The sequence below is a fragment of the Peromyscus maniculatus genome, chromosome 1 (genome assembly GCF_049852395.1).
Source record: "Peromyscus maniculatus bairdii isolate BWxNUB_F1_BW_parent chromosome 1, HU_Pman_BW_mat_3.1, whole genome shotgun sequence".
Lineage (NCBI taxonomy): Eukaryota > Metazoa > Chordata > Mammalia > Rodentia > Cricetidae > Peromyscus > Peromyscus maniculatus.
In genome coordinates this window covers 159207538-159233420 of record NC_134852.1, presented here as the reverse complement: position 1 = coordinate 159233420, position 25883 = coordinate 159207538, and the positions used below count along the sequence as shown (strand labels likewise).

Sequence of the window (25883 nt, the reverse complement as noted above, 5' to 3'; positions counted from 1 at the left end):
TATATCTATTTATTGCATGCATATCTACTGCAGTGCATATCTAATGCATGTATATCTACTGCAGTGTACATCTATTGCAGTGTATATCTACTGCATGTATATCTACTGCAGTGTATATCTCCTGCATGTGTATCTACTGCCGTCTATGTCTACTGCATGTATATGGCTCATTGCTGGGTTTCACCAGGGAAGGTCTAGTCTTCTCAGGTTAACTCCTTTCAAGTCTGATCACACCCCTTCAATCTCCCGGCCTGCAGCAATTCAGGCCCCAGCCACACCCAGTCTCTTTCCATTCCCCTAATAGGCCACATTCTAACTACTCTTGCCAAACCACACACACACACACACACACACACACACACACACACACACACACACAAGTACATAGCTCTCTGAGAAAGCCAATGGTTTCCCTTAAGACGCATATCAATACCTGTAGGTTCTGAACACAGGAGAGCAGCAGTTTCTTCTGGGCCAGTTCTGTGATGCACATTGTCTTACTATTGCCCTTGTTAAAGCTACAATGTAACTGTAATTTCAAGTTGGCTTCCTAATGGGACTGCAAAACTGTGCAAGAGACAAAACAATGTCTCATTCATCTCTCTACTTCCAGCTGCTTGCTCAGCTCCTGGCTTGTAAAAGACATTGCTATGTTTGTTGAGTGAATAATATAATAACACTTGTTGTGTTCTGAGAACTAAAGTAGGCTGGCTCCTGTTGTGTGCCGTTTCTGGTACCCACCACTACTATTATAACCCTCGAATACAAATGACTATTCCTCTCCGTTAGAGATGAGGAGACCAAGTGTCCAAAGCAGAGAAGGGCTGGCTCCACAGCTCGTGCCCACAGCTGAGGTTCCCAGGAGCCATATAAAAGCCTGGTGAGCATGGTGACCCACCTAAAATCTTGGGACACAGAAGGAGATAGAGACAGAGAATCCCCAGGGTAAACTGGCTAGCCAGACTATCCAAAATGGCAAGCTTCTAGTTCAATGAGAGACCGTGACTCAGTATATAAGGTAGAGAGCAATTGAGGAAGACACCCAAGGTCAACATACACACATAAATGTTTGCACACGTGTGCACACATACACATGCAAACATGAACACCACCCACACATATGTACATAGGGGAAAATGTAGAAGCCACTTATCCAAGGTCCCACTGTTGGTGGCAGACAATCAAATTCGAATCTAGAGAACAAGCAAGATGGCCAAGCAGGTAAGGGTGCTTGTCAGGCAAGCCTGACAACCCGAGTCTCATCTCTGAAACCTACACAAAGATAGGAGGAGAGAACTAACTCCACAGGGTTGTCCTCTGACCTCCATGAGCACCATGACATGCGCATTCCCCAGCATACATCATGTATACACACAAGCACACATACACACACAACAATAATAATAAATTTTAGTAAAATCTTAGAGGGGCTGAAAGATGGCTTAGCAGTTAAAAGTGCTTTCTTCTCTTCCAGAGACCTGAGTTCAGTTCCCAGCACCCACATGGTGCTCACAAGGGGGTGTAACTCCAGTTCCAGGGGGCCTGATACCCTCTTCTGGCCTCTGAGGGTACCAGGCCTGCATGTGGCACACAGACATACATACAGGCAAAACACTCAGACACATAAAATAAAAATAAATACATGTTTAAAAGTTTTTAAATCAATAAATTGTTTAAAGATTTAATCCAAGGCTAGGCATGGTGGCACGTGCTGTGGATGATTGATTGATAAATAAAACACTGATTGGCCAGTAGCCAGGCAGGAAGTATAGGCAGGACTAACAAAGAGGAGAATTGAGAGAACAGGAAAGCGGAGAGGAGGAGATACCAGCCTGCCGTCCAGGGAGCATCATGTAAAGGCAACAGGTAAAGCCACGGAACACATGGCAACATATAGATTAACAGAAATGGGCTGAGTATAAGAGTAAGAGCTAGACAACGGTAGGCCTGAGCTAATGGCCGAGCAGTTTAAATAATATAAGTGTCTGTATGTTTATTTTATAAGTGGACTACGGGACTGCTGGGGCTTGGTGGGACCCAGAGAGAAAAACTCTAGCTACAAATGGCGCCCAACGTGGGGCACAAGTTTCTACCTAAAACCTGAGAAAAAAGATTCTAAAATGGAGCTAAAAACAGCTTCCTAATTGTCTCTCTCAACTTAGCAGCAGCCTGCCAGTTTGAGCTACTATGGCGGGTTCCTGGCGTGCACGCTTGACCTACACTATGGCGGAAATGAGGCGTCTACAAGCGGCACATTACACTGCCTGGTGGATTTAGCCTTTGCTAGTAAAAAAAAGGGGGGGGGAGTTCTGGGCTACATGCTGCTTTGATAGAACTGCTTCTGATAGTTGATGGTACACGTGGCTCCAGACCCAGAGCTGGCAGTAAACTGTACCACCGCCATGTTGTGAAGCTGAGGTGGGTGGAGCCAGCAGCCATAGCGGCCCATGATAAGACAGATTCAGATGGAACAAGACTTTAAATGTTTTACAATGTGTGTAAACATGTACATAGGCTTGGAAGAGAGAGAAAAAGGAATATGTACAGTTATATAAAAATAGTTTTTAAAAATAAAGTCTTTAAAGAGACAGTAAAGGCAGTATAAAAATAAGCCACATAAAGATGGATATTACACAGAAAATCTGGATTGTGCTGTCTTTGGGATTTTTTTTCCAGAGCTGAGGATCGAACCCAAGACACTCCATATGGAGTTTACCTTCACCTTGGCAAAAATAGCCATTTGGGCAAAAAACTGTTCTTGCCTGGACTGCTTGATCAACTGGACATGCAGGACCCATAGGAAGGTGACCACTGAACTTTGCTTGGTGAAATGGTCCTTCAGGTTCCTGCTTCACAGCAGAAACTGCCAGACATTCTACAGGACACAGAGAGAAATGACTAAGAGACTCTAGGCCTGTGGGCTGAAGACAGATGCCCCAACTTTACAAAGGAACATTAGGTGACTGTCCAGGCTATCAGCCGTCTCTGTCTACCCTGCAAGACTCCCGAAAGTTGCTTGCATCCTTCTCCCATTTCTCAGGTAATAGTATATCCTTCTGGGGTCTTTGATGTAGTTGAAGACTAGAGTTATAATTTCCTCAGTTAAGATAAAAGATAAGTTAGATATAAAACCTTAGACTCACAAATATAAAATAGATAGGATATCTTCTTTAATATTGTAACTGTAATTCTTGCTTGATAATTGTTTTGTTATATGTAATTTTACTATGTTAAAGTTAAAACCTTTTTTGAAAAAAAAGAAAAGGGGAAGTGCTATGGATGATTGATTGATAAATAAAACACTGATTGGCCAGTAGCCAGGCAGGAAGTATAGGCAGGACTAACAAAGAGGAGAATTGAGAGAACAGGAAGGCAGAGAGGAGGAGACACCAGCCTGCCATCCAGGGAGTATTATGTAAAGGCAACAGGTAAAGCCACGAAACACGTGGCAACATATAGATTAACAGAAATGGGCTGAGTATAAGAGTAAGAGCTAGACAACGGTAGGCCTGAGCTAATTTAAATAATATAAGCCCAAGCAGTTTAAATAATATAAGCGTCTGTATGTTTATTTTATAAGTGAGCTATGGGACTGCCGGGGCTTGGTGGGATCTGGAGAGAAAAACTCTAGCTACAGGCACATGCCTTTAATCCCAGCACTTGGGAGGCAGAGGCAGATCTCAATGTGTTCTAGGCCAGCCTGGTCTATACAGTGAGTTCCAGGACAGCCAGGGTTATGTAGAGAGATCCTATCTCAAAAGCAAAATTTAATCTAAATCTCTTAGCTTTAAAACCTTGAGTGGGGGCTGAGGAAATGGCTCAGTTGGTAGAATACTTGCCTGGCTTCAGTCTCTGGCACAGCAATTACTAGGCATGGAGGTGCATCCCAGCCCTCAGAAGGTGGAGACAGGGGATAAGAAGTTCAAGGTCACGCTCAACTATATATCATATGTGAGTCTGTGTAAATTACAAGACAAAACCAGATCCTATCTCTAACTTCTCCCAGCCTCACTCCGACCCAATATAGGACGGAAACATCTTGAAAGGTGCATTCTTAGCCTAAAAGTCAAAACTACTAGAGGCTTCCGGAATGCTAACCCATGTTGTATTTTATTTCCCATGAAACACAACCAATCTTGTTGCCTCACCATGCTGGAGACATCAGTGCTCTCATATCCCCCACACCCACCCTGGCAGGAAAGCCCCATACTCCTCTTTCTTCATCATGGTGACTCCCTCTGGCTCTGTCATCCTTCAAGGTCTAGCCTAGCACCACCTTCTCCTTGAAGCCTCCTGGCCACTGGGTTAAAGAACCACAGGAAACCTATTGATCACTGGGAAGGGTACCTAGAGCATCAGTTTTCCATGGCTCAGTCGGCTTCCCAGGTTCATACAGCTAGCAAGTAGCAAGGTTAGACTTCAAGCTGCCAGTCCAAGCAGCCACTGCTGTCTTTCCCTGGGAACACCCAGCTCAGCTCGGCACCACTCCCCCGAGGGGTTCACCCCTTCTGCCCTGAATCTCTCTCATCCCTGGAAGCATCAGGACCACAGCCCTAGAGGCTGTTGCTGACAGGAGAATGTCCCACGCATGTGCACTTGATGACATGGCAGAGGACAGAGATGGCGTCAGGGATGGCACTGTCTTACCTAACGTGAACTCAGGATCCCAGCGGATTCGTTATCAAGGACAGTGGTGAAGATAGGGAAAGGGGGAAGGGGGAGTTGTAAGCAGTCGAAACCATGCTCTGAGACCTCAGAAGTACAGCAGTGCAGGAAGGGTCACGTCTAGGGAAGAAACTGTGTGAGTCCGTCTGGGGTGATACCTGCGGTAACTCCTGAGCCCTCACGGGGAGAGCCAAGGGAGGTAGAGAGGTGTGGTAAGATTTCCCATTGAAATGTTCTCAGCCTTGGTGAGTTTGGTGCTTTGATGTGATACCCTGGCTCTCCAGGATGAGTTCCTTCCCAGGGGCTCCTGCTTCTGTGCCCCATGGACCCCTCTCTAAAACAGCCCAGCAGACCAAAAAATACATCTGTGCCCTCCACACCTGGCTTGGGGAAGTAGCTGTGCCCCTGGGATCTGAAGTAGTTACTAGTTTCTGATGAAATATTGCCCCTAAGAAGCTCCAAAAGACATGGGGCTGGAGAGATGGCTCAGCGATTAAGAGCACTGGCTGCCCTTCCAGAGACCCAGGTTCAGTTCCCACATGGTGGCTCACAAACATCTGTAGCTCCAATTCCAGGGACTCTGGCACCTCCTCTAGCCTTCCTGGACACTGCACAGACATACATGCAGATAAAGCACCCATACACAGCCAGACGTGGTGGCGCACACCTTTAGTCCCAGCACTATGTGAGTTCGAGGTCAGCCTGGGATAAATAGTGAGTTCAAAGCTATTAAGGGATACATGGAGAGACCCTGTTTCAAAAAGGGAAAAAAAAAAAACAAATAAAAAGTCCCTGCATGCACACGCTGCCCAACGATGGACAATAACCTGAAATTATGAGCTAAAAAAACCCTTTCTCCCCAAGCTGCTTTCTGTCAGGGCATTTTGCCATAGCAACAGGAATAAAGACTCCTGGATAGCTGGGTCTAAGGAAGGCCCAGGGCCACACAGGCATGATCTGCTGTCCCAAACCCAATCCCCTTCCGGACTCCCTCCCCTCCTCACCTCTATACTATCCTTCCAACCACACAAAAAAGAAACTTCTAGTTCTCCGAGACCTCCTTTCCTACCTCAACCCAAAAACAGCGTCTCTCCCACACTGCGGTCTCAGCACCAGGTGTCTTCCCCTGCAGCTACCCCAACTGCCACCACAGCTGCCGTCACCCTTCTTAGCCACTCAAAGTTCAGGGCAGGAGGCACCTCAGTCAGTAAAAGGCTTGTCTCACAAACAGAAGACTTGAGTTCAATCCCCCAGAACTCAGGTAAAAGCGAAGGTGTGGTGGCACCCCTTTGTGCTCTCGGCACTTGCCGGGGGACGGAGATAGATAGGAAGACCCCTGGGCTCACTGCCATCCGGCCTAGGCTAATCAGCCAGTTCTAAACCAGAGAGAGGCTTTGCCTCAAAGAATAACAAGGTAAATGGCACTTAAGAAAAGATGCTAGAGGTTATCCCATAGCTCGCACACATATATGTGCACATACACTCACATACGTGCACATAGATACATATCTAATAAATATGATTTGAATGTCTGGTTTAAACTAGCTTCTAACTGATTTCTCTACCACTTAGCTGCTGGATAGAGTCCCTCGACACTTCACTCCCCGCTTCCTAGATACAGTTCTTACCTTCATCACTTCCTGATCAAAACCCTTTGTGTGTGAGGCTGTTTGCCAATACCCCAGAATGTCACAGGAATGATTTAAACCAGATGCCCAAGGCCTGGCCTCAGCTTCTCCTGCCACGAACTCTACTACTCTTTGCGCCAGGGCTGGGTGCCCCTCTGCAGACAACACGCATTTACTCCCTTCCACACGCCGTTCATAGTCACCCTTCTGCCTGCCTTGGCCTCCCCTGAGCTTGCTAATCAACGTTCAAACCGGTCCCAAATACCATTTCACAAGCCATTACCAGTCCTCTAAGTTGTAAACCCCTCCCTGCCTTGAGACCCCAGTGTACTTTGTTTCTAGGAATGACAGACAAGAAGAAATTTAGCTCACTAGCAGAACACTGGCCTAGCATGTGCTAAGCCCTGGGTTCAATCCCCAGTACCAATAAAATAAAAATTCTTTTTTTTTTTTTTTTTTTTTTTTTTTTTGGTTTTTCGAGACAGGGTTTCTCTGTGTAGCTTTGCGCCTTTCCTGGAGCTCACTTGGTAGCCCAGGCTGGCCTCGAACTCACAGAGATCCGCCTGGCTCTGCCTCCCGAGTGCTGGGATTAAAGCGTGCGCCACCAACGCCCGGCTAAAATAAAAATTCTTAAACCTCTACTCAACACTAATTATGTGCCACTCATATGTACCTACACACACACACACACACACACACACACACACACACACACACACACGCTAAATAAGTAAATACAATAAATCTAGTTAGAGTCTTCCCTATGAGTTTAAAAAAAAACTGACAGGATTCAATGCTATGCTGTCCACAAGAGACAAATTTTATTCAGTGTGCATGTGCATGCACACTTAGCACAGTTCTGGATTTGAACTCCGGTCATCAAGCGTGGTGGCCAGCACCTTTACCTGTGGGGCCATCTTGCTAGCAGTGGTTTTGTTTCTTTAACACCAGGTCTCACTATGTTACCCAGGCTGGCCAGGAACTTGGGGAGCCGAAGCTGGCTTCAAATCTGTAGGGTTTCTCCTGCCGTGCACCCCACCCTGACAAATGCTGGTAATACCACCATACCCGGACAGCAATCTATCACTGAATCACTACACTACTATACAGGTACCACACTGTGTACTGTGCTTTGGAATTTTGTTTATTTATTGCTCTTGGAGGTTAAATATTCTTTAAAAATCATTTATCTATTTATTTTTATTTATGTGCATAAGTCTGCATGAGTTTATGTGCACCAAGTGTGTGCAAGTGTCCATGGAGGCTGGGAGCATTGGATCCCCTAGAAGTGGAGTGCTTCCTAATGTGGGTGCTGGGAACCAAACCTGGGTCCTCTGCCAGAACAAGTACTCTCCACTGGGACGTCTCTCCAGTCCCAGGCTGAGTATTCTTTCTTATCTGAAATGTTTGGGACTGGAAGTGTTTCAAATAGTAGATTTTTTTAAATTCTGGAATGTCTAAATATATATAATGAGATATCTTGGGGATGGGACCCAAGTCTAAACGAGATATTCACTTGTTTTACATATACCTATGCACACAGCCAGCGGGTGACTTAATACAGTGTGTCACTGCACCCATCAGATGAGGCTGGTGTAGAAGATTCCTCTTGTGACAGCCTGTCAGTCCCCTCAACATCTCAGCCTTTACAGTAACTTGGAACGTGAGATTTCTGACTGAAGATGCCCAGCCTGAACTTGTTGAGCATTTTCTCTGAGACACACACACACACACACACACACACACGCACACGCACACGCACACGCACACGCACACGCACACGCACACGCACACGCACACGCACATGCACACGCACACGCACACACACACACGACTCTCTGACGTCCTCTAGACTAACTGGGACTGTTGCAGTGAGTCTTTGATGCAGGTTATCACATTATTACACCACTGTTCAGACAGACAGCAGCTCAAGTGTGAAGTCACTGGCCAGGAGGCCTGAACGCAGACTCTCTTCACCATTCACTGGACGACGGCCTTTTATCTACTTCCTCAACTGAACTCTCAGCTCCTGGGGCAGACGTTCATCTTCCTCACTTCTGACCTCTCCATAGGCCTCAGCTCACTACAAAGGGGTCCTTGATCGCCAGCCCACCAAGGACACAGAGTGTCCGTCTGTCCTCAGCACACACATTGACAGTCCTTTCTTTTGTCTCCTGAGCGAGGTGTACACCCCATTCCATCTGGGGTCTCCCACACCTACCTGCATACCCTTCTTCCTTGCTCACTTCTCTGGCCCTTCTCCACATACATAGGTAACATGAGGAAGTACAGATGGATAAACCTGTACACTGTAAATGCCCGTCTACACTACCCCGACTTGGTCACACATTCAGCAGCAGGTACCCGGATGCTCGGCCACTCTTCCTTAGCTCTGTCAGCAACGACATGTGGCCAGATGCCCCCGAGAAAGCAAGCAGCAAATATTCTGGCATGTGAATTCTCAAGCTGGTGGGTAAGTCCAGACCCCAGGAAATTGCAGAGGAGATTCCAAAAGATCCACAGATCCATATGCATACCAAACATCTCAAGGCAAATTGGTACATCTTGCCTATAAAGCTAAAACTATTTTTCCTAATGTATATTTTATTAACCACAATGGTGAATACAACATCAAAGTCATCTAAAAGCTTTTCTGAATTCATGAGAGCTTTGAGTCGTTTGTTTTCCCAATAAACACATATAAAAATAATAACTAACTCTTTGGAAGGCTGTACTGTGAATTACTGACTTTTAAAAATGTCCTTGATTTCAGAAAAAGTTGGAAACCACTCAAAGCAGGTAATAATGAAGTGACTGTAGCTTCCAAAGGAGACTAAGGAGTCTCTGAGACTGTTCAGAAATCTTCTGGGACCTGGTCTTCCTGCCCCCTCAATAACCAACAGTAGGAGGCCATGTTCTTCCTCCTTGGGTGGATAAGAATGTACTAGAAGGCCAGGCAGTGGTGGCGTACACCTTTAATCCCAGCACTCAGGAGGCAGAGGCAGGTGGATCTCTGTGAGTTCGAGGCCAGCCTGGTCTCCAAAGCGAGTTCCAGGAAAGCTACACAGAGAAATCCTGTCTCGAGAAAAAAAAAAAAAAAAAAAAAAAAAAAAAAAAAAAAAAAAAAAAAAAGAATATACTAGAAAGACCAGAAAAATGCCTTGGTGGATAAAGGTGCTTGTTACCAAACCTGGTGACCTGAGTTCCATCCCTGGGACCTACACGGTGGGAGGAGAGAAACAACTCGTGAAGGCTGTGCTCTGACCTCCACAAGCATGCTGCGGCGTGAGTGCCCACACACAAGATAAATAAATAAGAGGAGTAACTTTTTTAATTAAAATGTAGGTTTGGGGAGATGGGTCAGTGGAGTTGGATGGTTAGATGGTTAGGAGTAGTTACTGCTCTTCCAGAAGACCGGGTTTGGTTCCCAGCCTCACTCACAATCTTCTGGAACTCCAGCTCTCGGGGATCTGACACACTCCTTGGCCTCCAAGGGCACCAGGCATGTACACGGCGCACATGCATACATGCAGGTACTCACACATACCCGTGTGAGATAATGGTGCTTGCCACCCACGCCTGATGATCGGAGCGTGATCTCCAGAAGTCATGGGAAAGTGGAAGGAGAGAACCAACGCCACAAAGTTGTTCTCTGACCTCCACATGTATGCTGTGGTCTATGTGCACCTGTACAGATACACACACCCACTAATGATAAACAAAATTTTAATGTTTTAAAAAAAGAAGCAGATTCTGCTAGATGTTGTTTCTGACACCCCTGGGGGTGTCTTGGAGGACAGCCTGACAGGATGGCACACACCTACAATCCTAGCACTTCCAGAGTGCTAGTGGGAAAATCATCATGTTTGAGGCCAGCCTGGGCTACACAGAAAGAGTGTCTCAAACACACGCAGACACACGCAGACACACACAGACACACACAGACACACACAGACACACACGGACACAGGAATTGCTGGAAGAAGTGAATGGGCTCTGCTTATTACAAAAGCTGGCCAGGCAGTGGTGGCGCACGCCTTTAATCTCAGCACTCCGGAGGCAGAGCCAGGCGGATCGCTGTGAGTTCGAGGCCAACCTGATCTACAGAATGAGCTCCATACAGAGAAACCCTGTCCCTGAGGGCAGGGGGAAGCTGCTTAGGGACTCAGGAACAAACACAAGGAAAATAAATAAGGCAGGACGTGGAAAGAGGAGGGGGTGGTCTTGCCACACCTGTCAGCTTAAGGTGCAGTGTCTTCCACCCCATGACCTCCCACAGCACAGTTCCCAAAACATGCACATGCGAGTTTTCAAGAGCCCATGTGGCTTAACTTCAAGCCTTCATTCTCTCAAATACTTATTAACATCCCTCCATTCATTCCTGAGTCTTAATCAAACACCCACTAGCTGCTGAGTACTATATTCGGTGCGGAGAACACAGACACATCCTGCCCTTTAACAGACAAAGCACATCTCTCTCTCCACAGATCACACACAGAGGTGTCTAGACACCACATCCACACAGGAACCCCTGCCTCTGCCAGCTGTCACACAGTGGGTCAGATGCACATAGCCGTCTCCCTCTGCTCAGCTGACCCAAACATCCATGTGACTCTAGCATACCCACTCAATAAAGCCATGCCTCTCACACACAAAAACTTCACTGTGTCTTAGACAACATCATCACACAACCCCCTTCCGGGAGCACACACTTAGTTCACAGGAGGCCTCTGGTGGATACATGCTTTCAGAGAATGGGTTGACCAAGATGCCTCTGAATGTGATTCTCATGTACCTACGCCCAATTCTACCACAGTGGGATCAAAACACAGTTACCACAACCTCTTCATAGCTCCAATTTTCCCTCCCTTGAATTAGAAAGATGGTTCATCCTGTTTTCTTAGGAAGGCTGTGGGGTAGAGGTGGGGCGTTGGTTATAGGAACTGGAGGATAAAGTTAAGGTTCTGGAAATGTCTCGTAAGTTCCAAACGTCTTATTGAGGTCTCTCAGTGAAACGCACATATCGGAACCTGTACGTGGGTGCAAACCCTTACAGCTGTCTTCCAGTCGCTCTGCAAGGCACTGGTCTCCAGTCAGTAAGAACAACGCAAACAGACCCATTCACACATAGGCACCCAAAACATACTGGCAGACTCGCGGGCCTCTGCACAGTTTCACAGTTTAGGGAGCGCCTGAGCTCCTTGGAGAAAAGCCGAGAAGGTGCCATGTTAATACACTCAGTTCCTGAAGATGAATCCCAGAACACCACCCAACAAAACAATCCAAAGCCCTTCCTTAGGTTTTCCGTTTGCTTGCTTTTTTTGTTTTGTTTTGAGACAGCGTCTCATGTAGCCCAGGCTGTCACCCAAAGTCACTATGTAGCTGAGAATGACTTGAAGCTCCTGATCCCCTGCCTCTACCTCTCAAATGCTGGGATTATGCCTGTGCACCATCCCACCTGGCTCCCTCCTATTCATCTACCATAGTTAGAATTACACAGTCAAAATGCTGAAGAGCAGACTTCCCATACACAGGGCTACGTCTACAGACTTGACTCCTCCGGAGGTTGACCACATGCACACAGCTTTGGGACACCATTCCCAGGGCCACACTAGTTTGTGGACACACACTCCCTCAAAGACTCCACCTCCTTGAAGATGCACACACACACACACACACACACACACACACACACACACACACACAATTGCAAAGCAGCCCCCAAGCAAGTAGAGACAAAAACAAATGTTACTGCACACACCTGCTGGGCAATGAGCTGCCATCCCCAAATCAATGGAGAAAAATCTTTCCTCTGACCACTCAGTCACACCAAAATAAAAGTGGCCCCTTCCTTCATCCCTCTAAAGCACAGACTAGCTGCCCTCAATCCAACCTCCTTTCTTTCTCCTGTCAGTGAGCTCAGTCAGGCACACCTCTCTTACAAACTGGGGTACTGGAAGAGGCCCCATTCCAAATTCTGTCCCACCTCCTAGCCTTATCTAGTCCTATAATCTCATCCCAGCCTGAAGCTGAAAAAGGCTTCCGTGTTGGGAGACATAAGTCTCGCCTCCAGTCTCGCACCTGGGAGAGACTGCCTGCCATCCTGGCCCATCACCAAAAAGGTCAACTTTTAGTCAGGAACCTCAGCCACCGGCTGTAGCAATTCTGGAGACTCTGTGACAGAGGAGATGCATTATTCCCGTCCTCCTGGCTTCTTAGGTCACAGCATCTGTGTCCCATCTCCCTTTCGGCCCTCTGGTGTAAGTCCTCACGCGGATTTCTGTCCAGGCCTCACAGATCAACCTTTCTTACAAGACCATGGCTAGAGCCAGCAAACCCCAGCCCCTCAGAGGCCCTGCCCAGTCAGACCTCCCCAACCGGGCCACCAACTCTGCCTTAAGCCACACAAGGCCCCGCCCGAGTTACAGGTCCCCCTACAGGCACGGCCTGCCCAGGCCCCACCCACAAGACCCTCCCATCCATTCACCAGCCCCGAGCCACCAATCCCTTCCGATCCTTAGGCACAGGTCGCGTGAGCGCTCACCCTGGCCACGCCCCGGGCCACGCCCACACCGCCGGCCTCCGGGTTTACCTTGGAGCAGCACCGGCCCTCAGGCACTTGCTGGGGCTCCCTAGGCCCTAACACCGGTGCTGCCACGCAGCCTTGGACGGCTGAGCGCGCTCTCCCTCCGCCTCCCGCCCCAACACAGGCCAGCAGGACCCGACCCGCGCGTCCCTCCATCTCGCTCCCGCGCCGGGACTCACCTTCACTGCAGAACTTGCCGCCGAAGCCAGTATGGCTGCAATCGCAGCCCACCTCGCCGGGGGCTAGCACGGTACAGAGGCCGCCGTTGGCGCAGGGATTGCGTGCGGGAGCGCACAGGGGGTCGGCAGCCGCGCCGCGCAGGCCCTGGCTGCCCAGCAGAGCCGGTGGCCGCTCGCCCAGCTTCAGGTTGGCCAGGAGGCCGCGGAAAGGCGGCTCGTACTTGACGGTGCTGAGCGTGAGCGCAGATAAGCGCACGTCGGGTGGGATGCCACCCACGAACAGGTCGCTGGCCACCTGCATCTCGCGCCGCTTGGAGCGCACCTCGGCGGCGCGGGCCTCGCCGTCCACCGCCAGCGCCGTGCGCCGCGCGTCGCGGGTCAGCAGCACCATGTGCCAGCGATCGTCGGCCACCGGCGTGTCCAGCTGCAGCGTGGCGGGCTCGGCGCAAGACAGCGTGAAGCGCAGCCGCAGGCGCCCGTCCACCAGCAGCAGCTCCAGGAAGTCGCAGTCGCCGCCGTCGTCCAGGTAGAGCAACAGCGCGCGCGTGGCGTTAGTGCGCAGGCTGAAGCTGAGCTCGCCGCTGCTCGCCGCGCCCGCCCAGCGCGCGTAACGAGCCCACTGCCCGGGGCCGCCGCCGAACTCCAGGCCACGGACGCCCGCCGCCAGCGCCAGCAGCAGCAGCAGCAGCGGCGGCAGCTGGGGTGGCGGTCGCCACCGACTCCCGAGCGCCATGCCTCCGGCGGCCCGACGCCGCCCGGCCCCCGGCCCCGCTCAGGCTTCAGAGCCGCGGGCGCATGGGGCGGGGAGGGGGCCGGGCGCCCCTCGCGCGGAGCGGGGCTCCCTCGCCGACTCACAGTGCCATGGACCCAGCCGCCCGGGCTCACGTGCCCACGTCCCCGGAAGGCAACGGCGGCGGCGGCGGCGGCGGCAGAGCCCCTCCCCCGCGGCGGGCTCGGATGGAAGGTGGGGGAGGGACGCCTGCGAAGAAACAGAGAGGAAAGGTTTAATCGAGGGTTCAGAGTCAAGGGGTGTCGTTGGTATCTGGCTCCCTACCTCAAACTAGCAGGTGACTCCCTGTTTCCTTTTAGCACTTTTCTGTTTGTTTTTTGGAAACAGTCTCATCCAGCCCTGACTGCCCGCCCCCCCCCCCCGCCCCACTCCTTTTGTAGCAGAAGATGACCTGGGACTCCTGATCTCCTCCCGCCTCCACCTCCTCTCTCAAGTGCTGGGATTACAGGTCTGATCCAGCATGGCCAGCTCCCTTGAGGTCTTCAGCTGGACTTGACCTGCAGAGGGTCTCCAAAGCAAGAGATACCATTATACTTGAAAGTGCTGGGGGGCTAACGGTTGAAATGAGTGCTCGCTGTGGGCGCTTATTGGTTTGAGGTGCCAAGCGGCGAAGAAGTGACTCCTTAGAGTCTATATGAAATCCAATGGAGCAGCCCTCACCCTAGCCCTCTCTAAAGTCCAAAGGTCAGAACCAAGGCCAGTTCCTGGGGGGGGTGAGGAGGCTAAGGCACCATCCTCCAGCAGTTAACCCCAGCCACTTCTCAGAGCCGCCTAACCTCTGGGCCTGGCTCCCACTTTCAGCCAGGGATAAGTCTCTCTCATCAGCTCTTGATGTTGGATAATGAAGTTGCTAAATAATTCATTGGGATTAATTAAATGCCAATTCGTCAATGGTACCACAGGGTTACCAGACTGGGAAGGGGCAAGGGCGAGAAGCCAGCCAGGACCCAGGTATCCTCATCCCAAGCCCTTACCCATCCATCCATGAGCACAGACATTACTTCTGTGCCTCCATTTCCCCCCTATGCCACACTAAGCCCTTTCTAGGCTCCCAATCTTATTTGGTGGTCCACTGTCAAACGTTCAGTTTCCACCTGCCCAGGTCTTTCTGAATAAGGGTGAGTCACCCTCAACCTCCCTCCAGGTCTAGGTCCTCAGCCTCAGGATTCGTCCCAGTACATGGGTTTCTCTTCAACACTCAGCTTATCCAGGCCCCCAGCCCTGGGCTGGGGGGGGGGGCAGCTACCGGGAGGCAGGCAGGTTCATTTGCATAAAATTGCCTTTCTGAAATGATTACCCTTGTAACGGGCTGTCAGAGAGCAATTTATACCCCACGACAGGGAGGGGAATTTGCATCTCGTTAAACTCCAAGTCGTAATTATTTATATCCAACAACCCTCCTGAATATTGCATTGATTTTATTTTGGGGAGGGAGGGTGGGAAGGAGGGAGAGAAGGAGGTGATGTGAAGCCTGGGAAAGAAGCAGGGAGGGGCCAGAGTTTCAGAGGAGCTGGGGACAGGTGGAGAGGAGAAAGAGAAAGTGGAGGAGCCCATGGAAAGTGGTGGAGAGAGAAGGCTGGTGGGAAGAAGAGAACCAGAAGGTTGAGAAAATCAAATTCCAAGTTCAAATGGCGTTTGTCATGGCCCAGGATCCAGGGCATTTTTACAAACGTTGTTTTACTTAGTCAGTCAAAGAGTTCCATTATTCCTATTCACCCTTGGGGAAACCCATATGGGGAAGTCTAGGGACTTGGCCAAGGTCACACAGATAGCCCAGAGCATACTAGACCTCAAATCCAAGTCTGCCCAACTCCAGTGTGCCCAAGATAGAGGCAAAGAGCAGGGCAGCCCCAGGCGAGCTCCCAGAGTGACTTGGGGAGCTAGGGTCGGGTGGGAACTAGAGAGCTACCAGGGAGGAAGCTGAGAGATACAGGAAGGGCTAGGGCTGCACAGTAAGGGGATGTTCAGAGTGTTGGGGGGAGGGGAGGGGCTGGGAAGACCCACGTTCGGAAGACAGACAGCAGAGGGCTCTGGAACCAGTGGTGGCGAGGGGGACATCCGAAATACAGCTGCAGAGCTAGCCCCCCTTCTCAGCTCTTTCACCCTGCTTCTGCCTGCTGCCCGTCGGAGTCCTACAGGCTACCATGGTGGGGTGGGGACAAAGTACCCCGCCCCGGCACCCCCCAAGGCTGCCCCTTCCGAGTCAGGGAGAAGATAGCCAGGCCGGCAGCCCCCATTTCCTGCAAACACTGCTAGTTATATATAGAGTGCTACCGCTTCTCCTCATTGGGTAATGGAGATAATTAGCATGCACGGGCTAATTAGCCAATCAAATTAAATGCAGCACCTGCTCCCAGCCTGATTGACGCCCTCACCCCCCCCCCCCACACACACACACATACACCCCTAGCCCAGGGCAGGGGCAAGGGACCCTGAAGCTAGAGAATCGGAAAAGCCAAAGCTTCCCTTCTCCAAAGAGGGCAAACAGAGACCCCCGGGAGAGGCCCAGCCCTAGTGTCCAAAAGGCTGGCCATCATCCCTCCTCCTCCTCCTCTCACCCCTCCTCCTCCTCCAGGGTCTCAGTCTGGCCCCGCCTTGCTTCTGTCTGCCTCTTTCCTAGCCCCCACCCCCACCTCCGGACACTATTTTGGGGAGAGAATTAATTAGCTATTGATTTCCACTGGTGGAGGGAATGAGATTGTGTGTTGCTGTCCACTCATACACCCCCAGCCTGGGGGGAGGGGTGCCTTTCCTCTGCCCCACCCCCACTACAGTCCCCTGAGCCCCCGCCCTCTAGAGAGGTAGCCAAGGAGGAAGCCTGCGGAAGGTGTCTTGTTCTGTCTACCCAGTGAAGAAGTTGAAGGAGGATGGGTAGATGGAGTAGAGGAAGATTCCAGAGGCTCCCAGGCAGGGCCTGGGTCCTGAGAGCCAGAGGCAGGTTGTCTGGTTGGGGGTGGGGTGCAAAGTGGTTGAGAATTCACCAAGGGGTGACTCCAGTTAACCTGCGTGTAGAGGGAGAACAGCCAAGGGAGAGTGCCCATCTGTAGGCAGCTGCTGTGGGCAGAGACTGGGCTTGCGCATTGCCTCTCGGGAGGGTGAGGGCAGAGGCTGGCCTCCAGACCCTCCGTGCTCATTGTTCATTCTCCTCACAGCTCTGCAGGAGAGACCTCCTGACTCTGCACCAGGGTCAACCAAAGGGAAGCCCAGCCCTCTTGGAGTCCCCTCTCTGGGGACCCGGGGACCCTTGGGGCAGCTTCGGGCTTGCGAGGAGGCAGAAACAGTCCTAAGAGAGCTAAGCAGACACCTGGGTCCTTTCCACTCCACCCTGTCCCACAGTGCCTGGGACACCTGCTGCTCTTGGCTGCTCCCTACAGCCTTTCTTTCCAAAGGGCCTGGCTTCTGCTGGCTCCCCTCCAAACATCTCTGCTCCTAGTGTACAGGGGTTCCTGTGCTGTTTTCCTCAGGCCTCAGCAGCAACCTAGGCTTCAGAGATGGACTCCATTGCCTTGTACAACTCCATCAAGGTAAAGGTATTAAGGGAGATGTGTAAGGCAAGGGCCCTCTCCTGGGCTTTGTACCCACACGACCCAAGCACTGTCCCCCCCCACAACCCATGCTTTTTCTCCAATGGGGGGACACTGGCCAAAGTAGACCCAGGGGCTCCTGCCTACTTACGGATGTCAGCGCAGTACACCCTGCCAGTTTCCTCTGGCCATAGGCCACTGCTCCTCTGGGGAGTTGACCTTTCCCATGGCATCACAAGATGCAGCATCCTGTCATCACCCTAGCACCCCCGACCCACAGATGGACGCAGGCAAGTGGTGTAGTGCAGGAAGAGCTGGGGTGGGCTGATTTGGGTGTCCTTGGGGCCTCTGTCTACCCTCTCCTAATGACATCACTCTCTGGTTCTCTTGAGCCACCCACATAGCCTCCCCATCTTCTCACAGCCAGGCCTGTGCCACCCTGGTAAGTGACCTGCAATGTCTGGGCTCCCCACACTGTAAGATACCAGGTTGGACCCTTGAGGCACCACCTGATCCCTCTCCCTGGCCCTAAGAAGCAGTGTCGTCACCCATGCTCACAAACAAGACAACAAATGGGCAGCTGGAATCTCTGGCACAGAGGAAAAGAGTCTACTGGTCCCAAACTTAATGGCATCCCTCAGTCTTGCATTGCCCACAGGCCACCAGGCGGTATCTGGCCTTCACAGTGGACAGACTCCAAACCCACCTCAAGACTAAACCATGTGTGGGGTTCTTTCCATCATTTCCCTAAAGTGAAACTGAGTTGTAGAGAGGAGCAGAGACTGGGCTGGAAAGATGGCTTTTTCCAGCAGTTAAGAGAGGAGCACTGTCTGGCCTTGACACAGAAGACAGGACTAGAGCAGAGTCCACTAGCCTCTTAGTCTAAATACTCCCACTGGACCCACCGATCCTGACCAGCTGGACTCTCCTGCCTGGGCTCCGTGATTCCCAGAGCAGTCTGAGCAAAACGGATGCCAGTTCCAAGCCATCCTGGCATCAGCCTTCTCCCAGCATCCACTCAGCTGGCTGTCTGACCAGCCCCCACATACATGCCTACACATGCACACGCGCGCACACACACTCACGCGCACTTGTGCATGCACACGCGCGCACATGTGCTCACACACACCTCCAGCCTTGAGAACGCAGCCTCTCTCTGATTCTCCTCTCCTCGTGCCAGCTGGAAGCGAGACAGCAGGGGCCTCCCCCAGGCGCCAGGGAGGAAGATCTGGGTTTACACACATTCTGGTGGCCCCAGAAGGCAGCCCGCGGACAGGTGGGAGAAGTGCATGTTTTGAGGGGGGAGAATTTGGATCAAGCTCTAAAGAAATTTGCCTGCGGTCCAAGCCATGTTCCAGTGGAGTAGGCTGCCTCAGAGGGGGCAGGAATGAGTTCCTCGTCTGTGGAGGTGTACAAGCTGAGAGGGGATGACTGCTATTCAGAGACACTGGGCGTGGGAAGGGGGTGGCTCTTGAGTCATAACAAGAGGACATCAGACTGTGTGGCCCAAGGTACCCTTGGGTTCGTAATGGTTTCTAAGGACAATATCTCCCCCACTAAAGCCCCAGGCAAAGCTGACAGACTGGACAGGCTACAAACAGTTCCTGCCTCCCTGCTCGCCTTTCCAACCTTGATGACCTAGTGAAGACCGGGGAGGATCCAGACAGGCATACATCCAAGCCTCACGCAGGCCGAAGCATGCATGGTTAGCACTCAGGAGCCTGGTTTCCAATGCCAGCTATACCTCCGTCAACAGCCATTAAACTCATGTGGCCTTCGGTAAGTTTCTTAGCCTCTTTGGGCTCCCATTTCCTTCAGAATACAAGGTTAGAGTTCACTAGCCTCTTATTCTAAATACTCCCACTGGACCCACCGATCCTGACCAACTGGATTCCCCTGTCTGGGCTCCATAATTCCCAGAGCAGTCTGAGCAAAACGGATGCCAGTTCCACAAGTTGGAAATACTGTCAGCGTCAGAGTATGTGTAAAAGTGCAGCCTTGCTGAGATGTCTGCAGTGTGGAAGTGTGTTGGGTTAATGATTACTTCTAGAACCTCTCAGCCTTTTCCGGCTCTGCAGCACTCCATGTCTCTGGTATTTGCTTTAATCCTTGCCAGGGCCTTACAAGAACTCCCCTGACAAGGGGATAAGCAGAGTAGATCTTAGTGAGGTTCCCTTTTACAAGAGATGGGGCCACACAGGGTGACGCCCCTCCCAAGTGACAGAGCTGGGATGGTCTCCAGTTTGATTCTATCTCACCTCTAGGTCCTTCTCTATTCTTCTAAGTAGCTTGTCTTCCCTAGGGAAGTGGGAGAAAGGATGAAGAGGCCTCAGGACAGGTGAGCGTGGGATGCCAGCACTTGGTGTGTGCTCGTGTGTGTGTGTGTGTGTGTGTGTGTGTGTGTCTCGTGTGTGTGTGTGTGTGTGTGTGTGTGTGCTCGTGTGTGTGCTCGTGTGTGTGTGTGTGTGTGTGTGTGTGTCTCGTGTGTGTGTGTGTGTGCTCGTGTGTCTGTGTGTCCGGAGAAAAACAGCTAGGGCGGGAGGACAAGGGTGGCACCTGGAGGTGTGTGCATGTGAGGCTCCTGCCAGGTGGGTGGGGCTGTGGTGATGGGTGGGCTGGGGACGGAGATGTGATGGAGTGACTTGATAGAATGGGGGCTGGAACACGGTCTCTGGAAGCCTGGTGCTGAGTGGTGGGAGGGGTGATCACAGGAAGCCCTGCTGTGCCATGTACAGCTGGGGCACACAGACCTGGGAGAGTGTGCTTCAGAGATGCAGAGGGGACAGATAGTTCGGGGGGGGGGGGGGTGCTCATGAGTAAGCGGATGGAATGCTCTTGAAGGTGTCTGACAGGTGTGTGTGTGTGTGTAGGAAAGGATATAATAAAAAAAAAAATACCTGCTGCTGGGCCAGCAAGATGGCTCATCAGGGAAGGTGTTGCTGCCAAGCCTGACTATTCAGTTTGATCCTCAGTATCTACATGGTGGAAGGAGGAAACCAAGTCCCACAAGCTGTTCTCTGACCCCTGCATATGCACCATGATGCACATAACAGACAAAAAAATGAATAAACCAATGTAAAAAAATATTTAAACACCTATTGCTGACGGGGGCTTTCCATGTGCCTGACAAATACACCAGATGAAAAAGTTCAGTCAAGCGCACAGTAGGTGCACACTAAATCCAGTTGCTGCTACTGTGATTGCAACCATCATAATTCTCTCATCCAAACCCTGAGCCATTCCCCTGATATCAGTATGAAAACACCCTTTATACAGATAAGGAAACTGAGGCTCACTGGCAGACAAGGCACCGTCTGTGCAGCCTCACCCTCATCCACCCACACTGAATGGCGGCAGTGGTTTAAAAAAAACAGCTTTGAAAATGACAGGAAGGTATGCATTACTGAATGAATCTCAGCAAGTCCACAGTCCTGTCAGTACGGAAGAGGCTGGGACAGAACTGCACCAACAGATGGAACCACAAGGGGTGGGTGGTGTGTGAGGACACACTTCTGGGAGTCCCCGTGGGGGCTGAGCAGGAGTTTGAATCGAAGGGACGGACACTGTGTCTCCAGTGTCGGGCAGGCCTTGGGTGGAGGAGAAATCCTGGGCCAGAACTCAAGGCTCTGCACAAGGCCAGGGGTAGCTAAGGGCAAAGCTGGCCTGGAGTGACTGTGGTCATGATCAGTTGGAGTAGACCTGGGTTTTAGAGCTTTCTGAAAATACGAAGAGAAGAGAATGACAAAAATTTGGTGAGAGTTATAGATAGGGTGCAGGTCAAGGCATAAAGGATGTAATCAGACAGCCTGTGTGCTAACGTGCACACATACAGACCTGGTTCAAAATGCTCAAGACTCAGACTAGCATGCGGTGCATGTGATGTGGCAGGCAGAGGCTGGTGTGTCTGGGAAGGTGTGCCGGCGTGGGCGTGTGTACCCAGAAGAGAAAGCAAGCGTGTACCAGGAGGGCAAGTGGGCCTGAGATGTCTGTGAGCCTGGGCTGATGAATAGTGGTAGAAGTTGTGTGTCTCTAACAGTAAGGGCTGGCGGTGCTTTGTCAGGCGACCTGGGAACATTTAGGGGCTCTGTGTGTGTCATGCACTGAAGCAGAGCACCTGGAGGAGATCGCTGAGGCAGGCGGGAGGTGGCAGTCTCTCTGGGTGGGGAGTGTGGGTGATGTGCTGCTGGGGAGTTGTATTGTATACGCAAGTGTGTGTGTGTGTGTGTGTGTAGGTGTGTGTCTGGGTGGGTGCCACCAAGAGAGTGGATCAGTGTCAGGATGTCTGTGCCCCTGGCAAGGGTGGACAGAACAGAACAGCTGAACCTGAGTAAAGACTGAGCCTGGAGAGACATGGAGGTTCCTGATGGCTATTCCAGTGCCCGGCCCCTTCCTCTCTGGAGCTGCGGTCATGTGGATTCAGCCCAGGCCAAGAAGCAACTCCCCAGCAACCACAGGCAACTGATCAGTCCCGCCCACCCCTGTGCGGCTGAGGATGGCATGGGTCTGAGCACACTTCCCTTAGCAGAGACAAGGAGCCTCCCACCCGACCCTTCTCCCTGGCTGTAGAAGGAAGTGGCCCCGACTCTAATGTCTCCTCCACCCCTGAGCCACCCCAGGTTGGGGTGGGAGAGCTGGGGGCCCAAGTAGCTGAGACACCCACAAAGCAGAAGGCTCTACATGTAGTTAACTGACTAGCTGATCGCCCCTCTTTTTTTTTCCCCTGTTCTCTTCTCTCTCTTTTTCTAGCAGAAGATAGAGGATGTAAAACCCTCCCCCAGAAGGAACGCCCAGACACCCGGAAGGTGGACAAGAGGGAGGGGCAGGGATGACTGGAAGGTCCTTGCCTACCCCACCCACCAACAATATGTGCAAAAAATGAGGGTGCGTGAAAGCCGGAAGTAGTCAAGGGGGTTGGAGACCCAAGACCCACCCCCTCAGATTTACTGGAGCCTCACAGAGCTGGGCAGGATCCCCTTTCCCCGTGGAACACCAAGAAACAGCCCCTCCCAGCCCTGCCGGTTCACTAAGGCCCTAGATGCCTCTAGTAGGGCTGAAGAGGGGTGACTGCAAAGCCAATTTTACCTCCAGAGCCCACCCAGGGTCCAGGGGCTCATACTCTATCCCAGAGAACCCAGGGCAGACTGTTCCTTCCTCTGGGGAAGAAGGCTGGGACATGAGAAACAGTCCCTACCTCTTTGGGGTGGGGGAGTAAGCCCAGGGCCAGCAGCTTTCTCTCCCCCTCCAGCACTCTGTGACCAGAACCCTACCGCTGCCCCCAAGTACATTCTTACCCAAGTAGAGCCCTCTCCTACTGGTTTCCCTCTCTGTCACCCCCGGCCTTCCCCGGCAAGCCTCTCTCCTCTCCCTCAGGCCCCCCATCTTGTCCAGCTCTTCCCCATCACAGACTCATCTATGCCTAGAGCATCTTGGCGTCTTCCCCTCTGCCCCCTCCTGATAACCTCCTCTCCCCTTGGCTCCCATCCCCCAGTAGAGCCTTTTCTTCAGTGGTTACCCCCAGACCTCCCTCTCCACTTCTCAATCCTCTCTCCAGTCGGCCTCCTCTCCCACGGAAACCAGTGTTTCTCCCCTGCAGACCCTTCAGACCACAACAGCTCACAGCCTCTCTGACCCATCACTGCTTCCAGCTGCCAGGAACAGCACAGACTGGGGACCTCCCCCAATTCCAGACCCCTTCTCACAGCCCTATGGATGTCCCTTCTTCACATCCTATCCCTTCCCCCAACGACCCTCCCTCATCCCCTCCATTCGCCCCAGCTCAGGGCCAATGCCCCTTCCACAGGGAGTCCCTCAGTCTCCCCCAGTGGCTTAGCCTCCTCGCTGTCACCCAGCCAGTCCTCTCTACTCGGCGCCCCCGCCCCCAAATCCGTCCTTTCTGCATCCGCCGCCCCCTCCGACCCGCTCCCCTCCCCCGATTGGCTCCCGCCCCCCACCCGTCTCCGCCGCAGCCCCCCCTCCCATACCTGGTTCTGGGGGCGCCAGGAGCTAAGGGTGGGGATCAGAGCCTCGAGACCGCCTGGTCTCCGGCAGATGACAGATCCGAGGCCAGCGATAACGGCCGCCTCACGCCTCTCGGTCCCCGCCGCGTCCCCGCCCGCCCCGCCGCGGTGCCGCTCCGAGGAGGATGCTCTAAGAGTCAGGGCGGCTGCTCCCGCCGCCGCATCCCTGCAACACCGACTGACGGCAGCATCAGCACCAGGGCCCGCCCCCCAGGCACGCGCATTGGACCACGCAGCGCTGACGGACAAGCTGCGCGGCCAATGTGAAGGTGCAGAAGCCGCCAGTCCCGGGGTTCCACTGGCCCACCTCCTCCCCCGCGCGGACCCAGGCGTCCCGGCCCCAGGGCATCCGAGCCCTTCCGCGCCTCTCAGGACTTTAGCCTAGACATCCAGGTCTCCAACCCAGCAGGTGCTCTCCCCAGCTTCAATGTCTTGGGAATCCAGGTGCCCTAGCCCTCTCTCCTTATGGTTGGGTCCTTGGATCCCACACCCACCCGCCCCTGCCGGCTGGTCCCGAAAACAGTGCCCAGGGCTGGGACAAACCAAAGGAGAAGACTGAACCCCGACTTGGGGCACCGAGAGAGCAGGACCTGAGCGGGGCCTGAGCCACAGCGCCCTCTGCTGGCTGCGTCCGGAGGCTGGCCTGGGCTACCTGGAACCCCCGACTGTTAGTGGCTTTTTCCAGTCACTTGCAGAGACCCTACCCATCACTATCCCAGCGTCTTCTAGTCGGAAGCCTCGGGAACTGAACAGCTAGGGAGCTTTGCTGAGATAAGGACGAAGCTGGTGGGGGAGGAAAAAGCTGAGCTAGAGACAGAACAGACCTAGGGGTTTGGGGTTTCCCAACCCAGACTCCTGGGAATCCCAGGGTTTGGAGCCATCTCCCACCCCCGTGGAAGGCTGGGCTGGGATAGAAGATTAGCGGCTGGGCTGAGGCTACGCACGCCCGGTTACTGAGTGCGAGGCTGATAGCATCCTCCCTTCAGACTCCCACCCCTAGCTGTGGATTTCAGAATGTGGTCCTGGGGCGCAGGTCTTCTGCGGTAAGAATGTCTGCATCGCTGTGTTTGTGTCAGAGTGTGAGAAGGGAACACCCTCCTTCACTCATTCCACCGAGAAAAGGTAGAGCCAGCGCCTAGTGTGTATACCATTAGCTAAGTTGGACACGGGGCTTCTCAATGAGGCAATGTGCAGGCGTGGGTGTGGCCGTGGGTGTGTGGCAGACCATTTTGCCAGTTCTCTCCAGGCCCCTGATTTCTGTTACAGGGCCTGTGATCTGCACAGCTGGTAGCAGTTGGCATTTCCTTAGCCAGAGGCAATATGCAAGAACATACATCAAACCACTTATGCATGCAAATACACATGGGGTCTCACAGCCATGCACACCTGTCTTGTGTGTGCCTAGCGTTTCCAAAAGACACAAAGGGACACTTCAGAGATGCCCAACTATGGTAATTCACCACAGGAAAACCACACTCACTCAAGAACCTACATACTTGTGCACACAGGTACCTGCACAGTCAAGGGCAAACACACACCCAAGGTGTTCACAGGGACCTGCCCACAGAGTCACCCTAACCATCGGAAGGTACTTTCCAGAGAGTGGTCAATTTTTGAGTTAGTGGATGTGGACGCCCTCCAGAGGACCTCCTTTGACAACCTGTAAGGGGGATAGGAGGGGACCTAGCAGCAGAGGGTATTTCCTAGGCAGTGGAAAGAGAGATTCCTGAACCAAGTCCCAGACTTGGGGCCTACCCTGACCTTGGAAAGACCCTCAAGCTGCTCCCCCCCCCCTCCACCAAGGCCCTGGAGAAGGAAGAACAGGAACTGCTGAGTCAGGGCCTCTCTGACCCCACAGCCCACTGCCCCACCCATCCTCCACTGCTCCTCCTCCTGCAGGCCACACACACACACACACACACACACACACACACACACACACACACACACACCAAAATGCAGAGGGACAGACAAGCAGGTGCAGTGACCCAATGACAATGCTCAAAACCAAGGAATCTGGGTGGGGCCGGAGCAAGGGTGACACTGGTCTTCTGTCCCCACCCTCAGCTTTTCCCATCAAGGGCAGGAAAGGTCACTGGAGCCTGCCTCACCTCCCTGCCTCTCTCCTCTAGTCGGAAGGTTCCATATTCAGACCCCTCGTGGCAGCAAGGCCCCACCACTTCAGAATACACCCCTCACATACACTGGCTCCCACCCAGTGTGGACATTGGTGGGAAGCATGAAGTAAACACCCTTCTAGGCATGTACACAGTCCAGTAGGGTCATAGGGAGGGAAAAAACCTGCAGACACAGGTGCAGGCCACACACATGTGAAGCCCAGACATCCAGTTCTGACACCTCTGAATGACAGCCGAAAGACAGGTACATGTCGCATCCCGGATGGGCAGAGTTGAGCACCAGGCCACACCACACACTGGGAAGAGGCCAGGAAGGGGCTGGGGGTGGGCTGGGGAGCCGGCCAGGCTGCAGGGAT

At 52.5% G+C, this 25883-nt stretch overlaps 2 protein-coding genes and 1 long non-coding RNA gene across 25 annotated transcripts in view; 1 reads left to right on the top strand and 2 right to left on the bottom strand.

Annotated features, from left to right (window-relative positions):
- The window catches only part of Nrxn2 (neurexin 2), a 103913-nt gene extending 90017 nt beyond the window's left edge, over positions 1 to 13896 (bottom strand). For 13 of the 21 annotated variants that reach the window (XM_076558001.1, XM_076558007.1, XM_076558030.1 and 10 more), the window contains exon 1: positions 13059 to 13895. In XM_076558001.1, the coding sequence (XP_076414116.1) occupies positions 13059 to 13791 (733 nt within the window). In that variant the 5' untranslated portion in view covers positions 13792 to 13895. Of the gene's footprint in view, positions 1 to 13058 lie in introns of all 21 variants that reach the window. The other 8 variants (XM_076557985.1, XM_076558032.1, XM_015999148.3 and 5 more) reach the window with 1 other exon arrangement.
- Positions 13831 to 25777, bottom strand: LOC143271161 (uncharacterized). Its single transcript, XM_076563184.1, has 4 exons — positions 25716 to 25777; positions 24969 to 25049; positions 23354 to 23639; positions 13831 to 14037 (listed from the first exon to the last, which is right to left on the bottom strand). Exons 1-4 carry the CDS (start codon positions 25775 to 25777, stop codon positions 13831 to 13833), a joined length of 636 nt encoding a protein of 211 aa, XP_076419299.1.
- Positions 16659 to 22669, top strand: LOC121821978 (uncharacterized). Of its 3 annotated transcripts, none has more exons than XR_006062877.2 (3): positions 16659 to 19151; positions 19675 to 19710; positions 22119 to 22669. It is a non-coding gene; the product is annotated as an uncharacterized LOC121821978 (long non-coding RNA). The 3 variants fall into 3 exon arrangements; XR_006062876.2 differs by having other exon boundaries at positions 19013 to 19151; positions 19637 to 19710; positions 22122 to 22256; XR_006062883.2 differs by having other exon boundaries at positions 19013 to 19151; positions 19637 to 19710; positions 22119 to 22253.
- Positions 25778 to 25883: the final 106 nt, after the last annotated feature.

Excerpts from the sequence above, each read along its gene's own strand:
- LOC143271161 (XM_076563184.1), bottom strand. The coding sequence starts at position 25,777 with ATGTACCTGTCTTTCGGCTGTCATTCAGAGGTGTCAGAACTGGATGTC. Across the intron at positions 25,050-25,715 it reads GATGTCTGGGCTTCACATGT|GTTGTCAAAGGAGGTCCTCT; the intron begins GTGTGGCCTGCA and ends TCCCCCTTACAG. Across the intron at positions 23,640-24,968 it reads CTGGAAAGTACCTTCCGATG|CTTGTCCGTCAGCGCTGCGT; the intron begins GTTAGGGTGACT and ends TTGGCCGCGCAG.